Below are 15,604 nucleotides of genomic sequence, written 5' to 3'. Positions count from 1 at the left end.
AGGGCAGCAACATTATCTGGTCAACAACCACGTATAAACACATATGGACCGCTGAATTATCTAAAGCGATAAAAACGAAAACCAAATGCATGTAACTTAATAAAAAAAAACATGTTCAAACCCTATAATCTGGATTTAAATACGATTTCAATTTACCACCAACACGCTGCATATGTTATGACCCCATTGGACTAATATAATGGGTTTATGACCTTTTTCTTATTGGAAAGAGCACAGAGCTCCTGCAGCTGCTGTAAACCACCAAGATAAACATCTAGCGCAGAGTCACAATTAATTCCAAACAAGGTTATGTAAATCCTAAACTGACCGCAATCAGGCCAACCAACTTGTGTGATTGCACTCTAAACAGAGCTAGATGTCATTACAAGTTGGCTCTAATTACACTGAGCCCATTATTGTGGCATTTTTTTTTAAAAGGGGGGAGAGAAAGAAAAAAAAAAGCTCAATTTATTTTCTCTCACACACTGAATTGCGCAGACCGGGTGTTTGCCCAGCACATATTGAACTCCAGATCTGCAAAATGTCATCCAGGCAGTCCATTCATTCAATTAATATAATTCTCAGTGTTGGGTTTGAAAAGAGAGGCAGGTGTGAAACCGAGCCCCTGCCCTCTCAAGAGGTAATTCACATGAGTGATGTGTGACCTCCAGCAGCTCCCCACAAAAAGAGTGACCTCCCCCCCCTCAGTCAGATCCCACCACGTGTCAGAACGGATCCTGGGAGGAGTGATTGAACTGTTTGTTTCCGTGTCAACAAGACTATAACGCCGCACATCTTAAACTGATCACCACAACCTGCTGTGTCTGCGTTCAGTGCAGCAGCAGCAGCAGTACCCCCACCCCCCCCTTTAAAACTTATTTTCAATGTCTCATTTCCTTTTGCTAAATAATGAAAAGCTGCAATGAAATTGTGAATGGAAAATTAGGCAGCAGCAGACCGTGCGGGTTACTTTCTTCCAGCTACACACTTATTATCCGTTACACCGCCTGTTTTGTATCCAGGCCACATCAAGTTAAATCTGATTTTAACCGTGCTTCATATGAACTACAATTCTTTTCCACTCTGTCCATTTCCCTCTTATTTCTTTCTCTTTCTCATCCACTTCCTTCCAGCGCATGTGTGTGTGTGTGTGTGTTTGTGTCTGTGTGCACATGTGTGTATCTGCCAGAGTGCTAAAACACCATGAGGGAATTGGGCCTTTGCCACCCCCCCCTTCTCACAAATGTGAAGGGATAGTAAATATCAGTGCAGCAGATGGGGCCGATGCTTCCTCTCTGCCTCCCTCCCATACGCAGGGAGGGCAGAGCAAATGGATAGCCATCAACAGCAGCAGGAGTCGCCCCAGGCCAAGACTGGAGCAGAGGACACAGGGACTGGACTGTTGCTCAGGCAGGCAATTTTACAGACAAATTCTCCCTGACTATCAGCAAGGGAGCTGCACAACATTAGGAATGAGGACTTATAAGGTCATTATATCGAAGATTTCATGGTAAACAGATAGCCCAGAAAAAAAGGTGTAGTTTTCTCATCTGGATTCATAAGATAATAAATTATATTTATGCTCCGAAGAGCTTTTTACCTGTCCGGATCATATCACAGGACTCACTGTTGCACGGGGGACCAACTGCTGGTGTGTCATTTCAATACTCTGTCACACAGCGTGCAGGGTCTGTAAAGCACAGGCAGCGTCTAACAGCATGACATGCTTGTATAACAGAGCAGGCGACGGGCTCGCTTGGACAGAAGTCGTGTCAACACCGCCCTGATCTCAGACAGCAGATCTGGAACAGATACCATAAATCCCCGCCTGCTCGTCAATTAACAGACAGTAAACAGGTTTAAATTTAGGCACACGGCGTTGTTATTGTTATTATGAAACCTCCAGCATGGAGAGCATATATCAGTACTCCCATAGCAATATCAGACAGTGTCCCGCTGGGAGAAGAGGAGCACATGTGGATCAACGATGACACAACATGGATTCTTACTGCGCAGCGGCATAAGCTAAGCAGTGATGTAATGCATCTGAGCTCACTGGGTGAGAGTCACTACGCAGGAGGAAAAAAAAAAAGATGTGAGGGAATCATAACAGGCACTATTACTGGATTTAACATCAGTACGCTGAGACAGAGACCGGTCACAGAGGGAATTTTATCTTTGAGCGCTGAGACGACACTGACATATTTTAGATGTCCACTTTAAGCAACTTGCAAATTGGGAGATAAACCCCCGAGCCCTGAGTCCTGTGGCAGGGGTCTTTGTATAGGTGTCACGTACAGCATTTGACTGTGACATCCTGGGTTATATGAATGATTTAAACGCTCAAGGGATTGGAAATTACTTTCTTTTGTCGCCACAGTCACAGTCCCCCCCTCCACCCCCACCCCCACCGTCACCACCACCACTGGATTCCTGGGAGGACAGTATCTCACTCAGAGTCTCGTGAGCATTCTAGATTTCCATTTATTTATTTAAGGAGGAAATAGAAGGAAATTTCAACGGGTCACTAATTTCATTTCAACATGTACCGGTGGCATTAGCCCTGAGCAGATATTTCAGAGGAGCACAAAATCAATGTTGAGATTCTATTGGGAATAGCCCTGGAACCCATTAGCAACTTTGACCAATAGGTCAGGTAAAGTAATAGCTAGATAAATGTTTTATTACAGATTTGCAAACTGACTTAATGGGGGGGCTTGTACCTGTGCAGTCATGCATGGCAAATATTCATCATTAGATTCTATTGCTGTAATGAACACAAATCTCTCAGTGGCCGAACCCTGTGGTTCTTTATATGTGATCCGTTAAAGGTGGGTCTGTCTAACTGTGTCTGTGCTCCTCTGGAGGCTCTCCAGCACAGTCAAGATGTAATCACTTTAACTCACGTTTTTTTTACATATCATATAAGCTTTGCCTCACTAATTGTATTTAATATGACATCATACATGGCTGAGGCACGCTGCATTCTCTCAGACAGGACCGTAGCTGCTGTAGCAGTCTGAGCCATCACATCAGCAGCAGCTCTACTGATGCACAATCAATCAGTATCACAATTATATATATTAGTGTGCATTAGGCATTTATCTTCCGATTTCACCCACTTCTGTTTATGTTTGTGTTTAGATTAATTCAGTCCTTGTCATCCACATCCCTGATGGTTTTCTGCCCTGCCAGCTATTTACTCTAATTTATCTGAAATCCCAGATGAAAATCAGGCGTTAAGTGTGAATAAGAGGAGCCGTGGCACTCAGGCACCGCAGCTGGCAACCGCTGGAATAATTATTTTAAAGCATCTCTATTATTCACACTGACCTACTACCCCTGATCCACATGTACTAGTGACATTACGAAGGATTAAGGGACTTTAGAGTCACTTGTGAGTTATGTTTCTGTACAAGTCCCTCTGTGTTTCCCAGAAATTATACAGTATCTGCTTGGAATAAGTGCCATTGTTTATCCCTGAGTGAACATATGTCAGAGTTTGACTTTTTTTTTCCCAGCCCTCTGTTCGCACAGCTCTTGAGCCGTTCAGTGCTGGACAGACTGCTACTTTTCTGAATGGAAGCCAGACAGACTGAGAGCTCCCACACACTGAGAGAGGAGCGGCTCCTGTTTCCAGCTCCGTCTCCAAGGGGACCACCAAGCCCACCAATCACAGCGCTCGGCACATGGAAGCGGGCAATTCAATTTCTTAAAGCTGCAGTGTCCATTTTAAGAGGGTCATGTTGGGGAGAGAGGGAAAAAGTTTCAGTAGAAATGCAACATTGAAACAGTAAAGCACCCCAACACTGCAGTTTACAAGTTTTCCTTTTTTCCTTTTTATTAAATGTGAATTCACATGTTAGTTTGAGCCCATCCATTTCAGAGTATCCGCCTATGTACAAAATAGGCATCATTCTGTCATCACATCCTTTTCAAACGCAACAAATAACACATTTGTGTACATATATTCACAAACTGAAAGGACAGTCGATGGTGGTAGGTACTTATTTATTAAAAGATGAGTCAAAGACAGTTCACACTTGGAATGTGAAGTAACTACTGCCTAGAACTTCCAACAAAACGTCTTGGCATATAATTAGGTCATATTCCAAAACCTTTTATCAAACAGACTTCATATGTAAGACCCACATAAAAATAAACAATATCTGTTTTTTTTAAGTGCAAGAAATAAAAAATACAGGTTTATGGTTAATGTTTTAAAAAAAGAAGGCAGTCTTCAGTTTTAAAATAAAGTTTCATTTCATGAAACAGGACTATGGAATGTTCTTTTTTGCTTGCTTGTTCAACTAATGCCAGACCACCTCTCTATCAGACTATGCCCTTTTGCAGAACTCTCTCTTTTTTCCCTAATTGTTGTTTTTTTCAGTCAGATTCAAAAACAGTTTGGTGTCAGATATGCTTACCCAATCGTATGTGTCAAATAACATTCAAATCGTGATACTTATCCGTTTCTGTAGTATGCACCACACCATGAGGCCATATTAAATTGTTTTGTATCAGTTCCAGCTGATTTGTTTATTTTTCTGCCTGGACAGGCTTCAGCATCATAACATGAAATGATGTTGACAGTGCACAAGTCTGTTTTTCCATCACTTGCTACAATTGTTGATGGTCTGTATCTTAAGAGTATATATTGCACAAAAAAATGAGAGGGGGGAAAAACAGTATGTGCCATAAAAAATACCAAAATCCAGTTTCACACCTGCGATTGGGACCCATCCACATATCACGAGTATGATATACATAAACTCCTAACTTTACTATATTACAGTACATATACAATCTTGAAACTAGTTCCAGCTCTGAGGTATGTGTTCCCCATGATGCCATTGTATCGTCTACAAATACTCAACAAATCTGCTCTACAACTGTACAAAACCTAGTTTAAAATCACAAGGCATTTTTGATGCAAGTTTTAATTTAACTTAATCCTTAAAACCAGGACTCCCTTGCATGCTAAAAACAAATGATAAAGGGAAGAAGTGCCTGAAACTCACTGAAAGCACAGTAAGAACATTCCCTTTTAACTGTACAAAAATATGCCTGAAAATATCTTACTTTTCTTTTAAAAAGATGAGGTCTGTTATGTATCAAAATGTTTCCCTCCACACCTGTACTCTGCAGAGGTTTAGGCTGCTTAAATTTTTCCAAACCAGGAGGTAAACGGAATCAGTTACAAAATAAAAAAAATCCAAAAAGAAAAAAAGAAAACAAACAAACATTTTGCGGCATTTAGAAATTACATAAACCGTTGTAAAGTAACATCCTGAACAATTGTCAGTTCACAGATTTGCTTTGAGTCAGTCCACAGTCCGTTTTTCAGCTCCCTGCAGTTTTTTTGTTTTTAAGAGGATAAGATGCATAGAAGTTCACGTGTTTTTCCCTTTGTGGTCCGTTTAAGCTGAACAGTAAAATGCAGACCTACGGGGGAAAAAATCCATAAAACCCTGTCATGCTGCCAGAAAAAACCGTCTGCAGACTTTGCTGTTTTTTTTCTTTCTTTCTTTCTTTTTTTTTTTGCTACCAGCTTCATAAGCATCTCATTCCTCAAACCTGACCTCGCCTCCTGGTCCTCCAACACCTCCACTCCAGGACCCTTCAGGAAAAACCCACAGGAGGCAGGGCTATACGGGACAACTTGACCAGGACACATATATAATTTCATTTCTCCCTTCTCTGTTATTACTAGAGCAACTTGTTTTTTCTCTCCTCTCCTCTCTCAGTTCAGTATGTGAACACCAGGTCGGAAAAGTTCGCCTCCAGCCAGTCCCCGGCAATCATCTCACTGAGTTCTGGCGTGCAATAGTCTGGGAATTCAAAGTGAGAGCCCAGGCTGCCCTCGCTGAAAGAGTCCAGGTCCTTATCCACAAGAGACAGGGAGAGGTTTCCTGAATTGGGGTTGCCCAGCTCCGAGCCTGAGGCGCTGGGGGCGAAATTTAAACTAAAGTCAAACAGCAAATCGTCCGCGTCCTCGCCGGAAGAGGAGCTGCTGCTGCTGGATGAGGAGGAGGAGGAGGAGGATGTGGAGACCGACCTGGAGGATGCTGGTGAGACGGAAGCAGCGTGCAATGTGCTCTGCTTGGTAATGTTTTTGATATTGTAAAAGAGTCTGTTGTTGTTGTTCCGCACTTCTTCGTACATGCTCGTCCCCTCGGACTCTGCCGAGGAACTCAAAGTTGGGCTCGCGGGAACTTTGGCTACATTGTACGGCCTCAGGCGCTCCTCGTCCCCCGTCTTAATCCCCATCCGGTAGTCCTCCTCGTAGTCGTCATCGTCGTCCTCATCGGTGAGCTCACTTTTCACAGTCTTTGTAACTTTTAAGCTGGGAAACACACAGTCCTCTCCGTAGCCGTGAGAGGACTTGGAGCCGCTCTTAGTCTTAATCTTTGAACACTTCTTGCTGGGAGTCTTTGTAATTTTACCGCACTTCTCCGGAGACGGTGCTGATGATGATTTCGAACTGTCGAGCTTTGGTTTTTTCTTGGGTCTGTACTTGTAGTCGGGGTAGTCGGCCATGTGTTTTAGCCGCAGCCTCTCTGCTTCTCTGATGAACGGGATCTTTTCGCTGTCCTTGAGCATCTTCCACCTCTTCCCCAGGCGCTTGGAAATCTCCGCGTTGTGCATGTCCGGCGACTGCTCCATGATCTTTCTCCTCTCGATTTTGGACCAGACCATAAATGCATTCATGGGTCTCTTGATGTGACCGGTGGCTGTCTTGCACCAGTCCGGGTTTATCGGTACGGGGCTGCATGCCATAAATTCACTCTCCTCTGAATCGGTAGCCTCCCTGGACATGCTCCCGTCCGTCTCGCTGTTGTCTGTGTGCTGCACCATTGTCCTTCTGTTTCCAAGTCACTTTTTTCCGTTTTCTTTTCTTTAAATGTTGTGTCCGGACGCTGCAGTGTGTGCTGTCTGTGAACAGCCAACCCCCCTCCACACACACCGTTCAACTCTCTCTTGCGTTTGCGCCGGCTTTCGTGTCCGCGTCCTCTAGCGTAATGTGTGTGTCTCAGGCTCTGCACTCTTTTTCCAGAGTTACAAACTGCCTTCTTAACTAGTTATCGGCTTTTTCATGTCCCCTGCGTCACGCGCAGCCATCCAATCACGTCCCTTCCACTCCGCCCTGCAGACTCCATCCAAGACTCCCCTTAACCCTTTTATTCCTCCCTCCCCGTGCTCTCATTGGAGTGGAGGTGGGGATTTGTGGTACACAGTGTCTGGGGCAACACGCCGGGCGAGACAGGCATATTAAACACACAGTTAGCACTATGCGCTCCCGAGATGAACACCATACACCAATGCGCACATAAGACTAAAGTCTGTTTCCTTATTATTTTTTAAGAAAACACTTTAGATAGGAGCTTATTCTCCACGCAGACATCCACTGTTGTACAGATGTGTCTGGAGGGAAAGATGTAGGCTGTGTTATTATATGCTTTTTTCCCCCCTCCTCTCCTCTCTCCCCCTACTACCTTTAGGTTGGATACTGAAGGTGGCGCTTGGACACTGTTGCAGGCGCCTGGATGCGTCGCTGCGCCCGCCAGCCTGACTGCCTGCCTGCCTGCCTGACTGCCTGCCTGCCTGACTGCTGTAGAGGGATACATTTGAGCAGCTGGTAATGGCTTTAGAGGAAGAAGACTCACCATCATTAACTTTAGTACAAGCTCATGCATTTCACTCTTGTCTCTGAGTGGCCACGTGTTATGATTATTCTTTTCTTTTCTTTTTTTTTCATTTTAGCACTATTTATTTCCTGTTATTTCCAGGTCGCGGTTTGAATGAAGGAAATAGGTCAGTAGTACATTCTGCTTTACAGATCTTGTTTACAATGCGTGAGCTCCCAAAACACACCTGCAGCATCCCGTATGCCCACATATTGATAAGGATGTTGTTCACAAGTGACATTTCTATAGGAATACACACATTTCCTCCCACCTCACCCCCCCCCCCCAGAATCATAAAGTCAGTGCAAACACGTGCTGTGATTTCTGAGCCACTTGGATTAATGCTGGTGTACTAGCAGGGCAGAGCAACAGCACTTATTCAGATGGCAACGTTTTGGCTGTGCAGCCCTGAGTTGAGCCCATACAGCCAGGCAATGGATGGAAGGCTCCCTGCTGAGTTTGCTGTGTCAAGAGGCAGTGTAGCATCTAGCTGGCGTCCCCCCCTGTACCCCCACCCCCTTCTCTCCACACTCCTCCTCCTCCTCCCCGCCGGATCTGGGTGGTAGCCAGCAGTGCTATTGGAGGCTGAGGCGATAAGGCGTCCTGCTTTTTTTTTTTTTCTTTTTTTTTCCTTCTTCTTCCCCTCTCTCCCTCTCTCTCTCTTTCTGCTTTGTCCCCTAGAGGGCAATCACTTACCCTTTTGCAACCCTCCCCCCACCCAGCCACCGTATTTTCCCCAGCTGGGGCTTAAGAAGTGTCTCCACTGATACAGAGCGAGGCAGCTAGAAAGGCAAGGGAGAGGATAGCGGGGAGAGAGAGAGAGAAAAAGAGGCACACAGGGGGGAAGACAAGAAGAAGACAAGGCTAAGGAGACTGAGGCAGTTTGAGGGAGAGAGGGGCTCTTGCCTTTCCATCCTCAGAGAGGCAGCCCTCTGTCTGCATGTCTCTCTCTCTCTCCTTCTCTCTCTCAGACAGAGATAGGACTGAAATGCTTTATCATGACCACCCTGTGCTGATTAAGCCTTATCAGATATATGTGTCGGAGCAGGAGTCTCAGGAGGTTGGCGCATGCACATGCATGTTTTACTGTCAGCGTGTTTTTTTTTTCTTTTTTTTTTCCTTGATGGATTCATTTGACTCATATTTGATCTTCTGATCAGTGCAGACGAAGGTAGAAGAGGTTATTTCAAATGAACTGATAGCCTGGTATCACATATAGACTCAATTTGCAAGCACATATTGAATACATATCTATGTGGGATTCTAGGAAACGGTCCTTGTGCGCAGCTTGTGGAAGTCTGATATTCCACTAAGATCAATTGCTGTGGATTATTCTGTCCTGATTTGCCTAGAAGCTACTTATCTGTTCACAAAAACATTTAAAAAACATCCATCAGCCAGTATACGATACCTGCAGTCTAGTGCCTTAACCTTTTTCTTTTTTTTTTTGGTGCGTTTTGTCCCCCCGTCTGTTCATATCTTATCCCAGCCCCGCTCCAGCCAGCCTTATCTCTTTATATGATGGTTTCATGCTGGACATGAATCACAAGACTGCTTAATGATGAGCATGCAGGGTGGCTGTCCTGCTCATTAGCATGGCTCATTATTGGCTGTGAATGAGGTGCTGGTGTCAGCCCATACAGCCTATGAGTCATCTTAGGGAGGGTCTCATCGCCATGCCTGCCTCACACAGATGCACCACTAATACCCCACCCCTTCCCTTCCCTTCCCTCTCCTCTCCCTTCTCCCTCCCTCCCTCCCCCCTCACCCCACCCCGGCTGCCTCATTCAGTGACTGGTGATCAGACTGGAGAGAGACAGAGAGAGAGAGAGAGTTGTGGTTTACTGAAGGATGTTGTGTTTTCATTTCATTTTCACTCAAGAGATTACATATGATTAAACAGTGAAAATACAGAGAGCTGCATTATCACTGTGTGATTCCTAATACCGTACGCTTTCCCAATACCCTAAAGGCAGATGTTTTAATGCTTATTTGCTGCTTTTTTTTCTCTTTTTTTCATGTCAAGGGAGAGGACATTTTATTCCAGAGCGATGGAGTGTTGAATTAAGTGATGGTTTTCATGTACAAACATTGAAAGAGGGTTTCAGGAGAAACAATTCCCTTTGCATTGCTTATCTAAAAGCCCCCCAAAGCAGCTGCTGCTCTCACAAAGGGCCAGTGAAGCGTTAGATCAATACTAACCCTGGCTAGAGGCTATCTGATGCTCAAAATGCATGGATCCATCTCCTCTGCATAGCCCTAAGACAGGTGTGGACTTCTGGAAGCCGCTATCTGATGGCTTCACAATGGGTAAAGGATAGAGAGAGGAAGGGGTGCCGGGGGGGTTCAAAACAGTTGATGAGGAAAAAGGGGGGTCGTTTTGGTAGCACATAAAAACGCAAATTAACTTTTCACTTCACAGACACATTCTTGAGTGTCCCGTGCACTCAGGTTACAATGTTTATTGCAAAGCAGTGAAGTGGTGTTTTTCTAGCCCATATAGCGGAGTCACTTAATGGTAATCTGGTGCTATGCGTAGAATTTATGTAACAAGTTCCACCAGTTTGCAAGTGCTACAAGGTAAATCCACCCCCTTGTCTCTTTCCATACAGACTTAAAGTCCTTCCTATCCAGGCTGCGGCTGGAGGTGAAACCTAATATCAGCTTATATATCTGGAGATTTATGGGCTGCGCATCCGTTGCCAGTTACTGCGGCCCATTTTGTTGTCTTAACTCGTGAGATGATACTAAAACGAGCTCTGTCAGCTGCAGCAGGATTCGTCCCGCTGGCCGCCTGTCGCTACGGTCTCATTCCTCAAAAGACCATGTCTGTCTGTCTGTCTTCCTCTCCTCCCTCGCTCTCAAGATAAGAGGAGGTTTTGACAATGAGGAGGATCTCGCAGCAGTTTGGAGGTTGTTGTTTTTACCGCAAGTGTTTAGTGCCTCCGAGGCCACTTTGTATGCCTCCTCGTTGCTTTACATTCTCGACTTAATGCAAATGTATCTCCAGGGTGTCAGGTTCTTTTGTTGACCTCCTTGATGTGGCCTCTGTCTCTCAAGGTCTGATGCTTAGCGGATACTTAAGACTGGAGTATCTTGTCGTGAATGTAAACAGCTGATGCTTGAGCACTGTGCTGGATTGTTTGTCACAGGGACACACAAACACAATCAGTGGCCAACGCTACTGCTACTTTGTGTACACTTGTACTTGGACAATTCAAAAGGAGCAAACATTACTCTGAGGTCATCAATCAGTGCGTCATTTTTTACATTGTTGTGCAGGAAGAGAAGAAATTAAAACTGTCTACTACTTGTTTACGTAAGTAATGTATTGAAGTAGAGGTGAAGTACCTGTACTTGTATTTCTTTTATATACTACTACATCTTTATAATCCCCCTCATTCACACTGTACTTGAGCAACAGCTGCAGTTATTTTTCAGGCTGTAAGCTGGTTCAAGTGGCCAGACTTGACCAGCTACATTTTGATGCATCAGCAGTAATAATCCTGTCACATAATATATTTTATAAAATAACATAACCCTCAGAATTCAGCACTATCACTACTTAAATTGCATTTTTATGATAATACTCCTTCATCTTATGTAAATTATCTGCATACTGTCTCCGTAACTGATGATATAACCAAATTCAACAACCTCCACATTAAATCCTCACCCAAACACTCCAGCTTGACTCAAAAGCCCAGAGGGAGACGACAAACTTTTTTGAGCATGGCCAGTGAGAGCAAACGAGCCTCAGCGTGGGTGTAGGACACAAGTACATTTGTAACTATACACTCAGTTCCAACCACGAGGCAATTACCGCTGTACGGGATGTGAGACATGTGAATTAGATTTATCTGAGCTGGCTACATTTAACATGAGTCTGTACAGGTGAAACTAACTCAACTGTTTGAACGCTGTAAGGAAGCGTGAAGAGTTTCCTGTCTTTACCTCCCTCTCTCCTCTCCTCTCTCTGTCTTTTTCTACAGACGCTGCCATACACCAACCAACGGGAATCCACTGTAGCCCCGAGGAGATGACATCATCCCAGAGAAACTCAGGCTTACACAGCACAGTGCGCTCCTCAGTAATCATATTGCAATGTCATTCCCCATAAGCTCCGGCCATCTAAATCCTTTAATCATATACCAGCGGCATTGAAGCGGTGTTTACTGTAAGAGTCCAGTGTACCTAGTTTTGTGTTGTACATTGTGCCTTGTGTTAATAAACTTGTGTGGAGGACGAGCCCTCCAGGCGCTCACAGCCACTGTAATGAGAGTGTGTTTAGTCTGGAGACTGTGTAGGACTAATGCTGATGGATTGTATGGCTGCAGGTCAGGTCCTGCTCTCTCTCTCACACTGGTGGAGACTATAGATGGAGCGAGGAAAAGTTTCATTTGTATGATTGTGAAACATAATAATGACAACCCAACATAAAGTTATTATTGCCATGTTAATACAAGCCGGATGAAAACTACACATCGTTACGTTAAAGAAAACACACAATGGGTTGTTTACACACTGTGTTTATCAGGGGAATAGTTCATCAATATAATTAAGCTGCTGCAGTGAAACATGGAGCCAAAACAGCATCAATCTTTAGAGGAACAGATCTGTTGATCACCTAAGCGGTTGGCTTCTAAGAAGTGTGGGACTTTTCCCGCTGAAGCCACGCCGCTCCGCTTCCCTGCCGGCCAGCCCAGACTTGCCCCCTCTCGAGATAAGATAGTGTTGACTACAAGCCGGTCTGTGTAGGGACTGGTGAGGGGGCCTCTGCTGTGCTTAGTCACCCTCAGTCGCATCCTGTGCTCTGAAGTTTTACTGGTTTATGATCTTTGCAACACCAGTCGAATAGTGACAGTTCAAAGCAGCATGACAAATTGAGAATCCATGCCCCGTGGACAAATCTCAGGCAGCTTTGTGTTGGGTCCTTAAGGTTTTATAATTAGAAGGTAGGACGGCCGAGAATTAAAGTCAGGGACTATTAGTTTTATTTTTCTCTTGATGGTTATTCCTCACATTACTTTTAGTGATATTTAAAGATAATTGATGACTGAAAATGTCTTATAGTAAAATAATGATTGCACAATGACAGACTGTAGTGTTGCCATGAGTCAGAGCCGAGTGCCTGCTCATATTAACTTTATTGCAGTTACAATTGCTGCTTTTTAAGTTCCATAGAAATGCACTTTCAAAGGTCATTTCCTTTACATAAATCAATGTGCAAATACTGTGGCTCACTTGTCTATCGCCCCTTGTGTGTTTTACTTTTTCAACAAATGAATGAAAGAGATTTAGTCACAAGCTTCGACATGGCAGGACCAAAAAAAACAGCATTGTGAAAATCAGCTGCATCAATCAGGCTTTAACCTTGAAAACAAAAACAAGATGAAATGGACCCACAGAGAGACACACACCTGAAGCAAATCTGAGCATTCACTCTTGTTTGAACAGTGAGCAGATAAGATAGCTCAAAGTTATCAGCACAAGATGAATTCCCTCAGGAACCCCCCAGCAGGGGTTTCATCAATGTAGTGGGAGGGAGAAACTCAATCCCTCAAACCACATATTGTGACTGATAACCCCCTAAAACTGAAGCGAAATTAGCTGAACCCCAAGCAGCCGTTCACTCAGAAAGCCAACAGGTCCAAAAACAGAAGAATGATGTAAAGGACTTGTCATTCCTGCACGGCGATAAAACACCAAGTAAACACTGTGCGACTTTGTAAACACAATCATAATCATGCGGGCCAGAATGAAAACATACAGCTTTTTCTATTGTAAAGTCAACTCTGATGATGTTGAACACCATTCGGAAATCAGATAGGCCTGTTTTCCACCCCTATTCATCACATCCACTCATTCATTTTAACATGAAAATCACAACTGGTATTAAAGAAGGTGTTTGTCTTATATAAAGACTGAAACCCCTTTAACTACCAACTAACTAAAGTCTATAGGGAAGGTCATTTCAATATCAGCCTTTATTCTCTGGTTGAATCACAAGTAAAGTTCCCCTCAAATGTATTTATGTACTGAGTGTATGTCTGGAGAGACCACTGGTGCCTCAGAAAAGGAAAGGAAACTTCAATAGAGTGTTGTGGCTTCCCTTTTTACTTTGCATTATGTATGCACATATAGACTGGTATTTTCCCCTGCATTCCATCCATATCAGAGCTTCACTATGTCCTCTCCATATACTGACTCGCTGCCCTTTCCTTCATGTCTCTTAAGGATTTCTTAGACAGGCTTCAAGAAAGATTTTCATAAATGTCCTCTTTTGCAAATCCTCCACATCCCCCCTGTATGCATTGAGAGCTATCACTATCTTAACAGTAAAGGTCATTGGAGGAGACTTAGGGATAATGAAAGGCTAAGCTGTGTGCTTGGCAGAGTGTTTTACAACTATCTAGAAATCAATAAGAGAGGGTTTGGTAATGACTGTGTCACATCACAGTCGCCATCTCAGGTGTGGCAAAGCTTTCATTAGAGCGCTCTTCTTCTTTGTTATTGGGTGAACAAGTTTAAGATCCTGCTTGTGGAAGTTCTTGATTGGTATGAAAATATTCAGCACTTTGTGGAAGTGGAAGGTATTGTTGTGTGTGTTAGTCACAACCTCTCACCCTTGATTGCATATGGCACCATGATTAGACTCTGATTAGGTTAATATGTGTGTATGATTTTCTATACCGATTATGTTAATATGTGGAAGTAATTTACCTCTTTCAAGGAAAGAATCAGGCGTTATACCTGAATATGAAATATTTATATAAATCTGATATCGTCAACACAAAAATCTTCCCTTTATTATTCCAGTCCCATGGGGTCTTTTTAAACCCAGTTCTTTTGACAGTGGAGGAGCTCAGGATTACAAGATGAGAGCTGTAAGACAATTCAGATAATGAACAGGAAAGCAAAGTTTCAAGAAACCATGGAAAGAATGAATTTAGTCATAAAAGTGTGAGCGGATTAGCTCTTCTCTTATTTCCAACATTTCCTCTCTGATACGTCTCTACACTAATCTCATTATAAGTGTCTGTCAAGCATACATGACAATTCATTTTAACAAGGTAGAGTTTCCTGCTCCCTTTAAATTCGCTGCCTTCTTCACAAATGAAAACACATGAGAGGTTCCTGTGGAACAGGCATGGGCTAACAAGGGAAAGAGAATAAGGCTTAGCACTTTTGATCATTTCAAACCAAGACTAACAGACATAGCTTAAATGTGAATGTGTTTCTCCTTGGAAATGTGTTTACTGTGGCCATTGCAGTGTTTAGTGGTATAATGACCGAAGAGGCTCACAGCTGGTGCCCGCAAAAGTAGCAATAAAAATCTACATTCAATAAATATTCATGCTTCGTGTTTATTCCTTTATATGATTCACTGTATGACTCCTTATAGTGTATATCAGCACTGTGAATTTTTTTCTCTGTGACTTTTAGTTGGAAACATGTTTCCCATTTTCCACTTTAGGGGGTTTTCACTCCCTTTAAGATAAGTGTAACTGTTTTTATTGTGTTTTCATATCAATATGAACTAATATTACAGATTTACTATTAAAGTGTTTGAAAAAAAAGAGAGAAAAGGGCAGCTCATAAAACAGTCCTCGATAAACCTGTAGAGGAAGCAACACATAATTAGTGTCTTGTTAATTGGAGAGAACCATTATAGCGTACTTAGTGTGATGCTAGACTAAATTGTTTGCCAACAGAACATAATGATTTTACACTCTTTAATTGTGTTTTGTGTAAGAGCTGCCTCCTTTTTTCCTTTAACAAGAATTGCGAAATATCCCGAGGCATTATTTTTGAGCCACTTTTATATAACAAGCTGATTGCATAAATAAATCATCGGCTTTTTGTCTCACGCATATACGACACCATCTCATATCACGTCTGGTGATTTATATAAC

General features: G+C 43.2%; 1 protein-coding gene and 1 long non-coding RNA gene across 2 annotated transcripts; one reads left to right on the top strand and one right to left on the bottom strand.

Annotated features, from left to right (window-relative positions):
* Positions 1–3,994: 3,994 nt before the first annotated feature.
* On the bottom strand, positions 3,995–7,144 carry sox11a (SRY-box transcription factor 11a). The gene has a single exon (XM_085766674.1). The coding sequence runs from the start codon at positions 6,856–6,858 to the stop codon at positions 5,749–5,751; it is 1,110 nt and encodes a 369-aa protein (XP_085622800.1). The 5' UTR covers positions 6,859–7,144; the 3' UTR covers positions 3,995–5,748.
* A 294-nt stretch (positions 7,145–7,438) lies between these two features.
* On the top strand, positions 7,439–13,024 carry LOC146963752 (uncharacterized). Its single transcript, XR_015034693.1, has 2 exons — positions 7,439–7,639; positions 11,681–13,024. It is a non-coding gene; the product is annotated as an uncharacterized LOC146963752 (long non-coding RNA).
* Positions 13,025–15,604: the final 2,580 nt, after the last annotated feature.

This window comes from Trachurus japonicus, chromosome 22, assembly GCF_045865225.1.
Source record: "Trachurus japonicus isolate A0001 chromosome 22, Traja_1.0".
NCBI classification, from domain to species: Eukaryota; Metazoa; Chordata; class Actinopteri; order Carangiformes; family Carangidae; genus Trachurus; species Trachurus japonicus.
The sequence above is the reverse complement of the archived record's forward strand: the minus strand, read 5'-3'. Positions and strand labels throughout refer to the sequence as shown.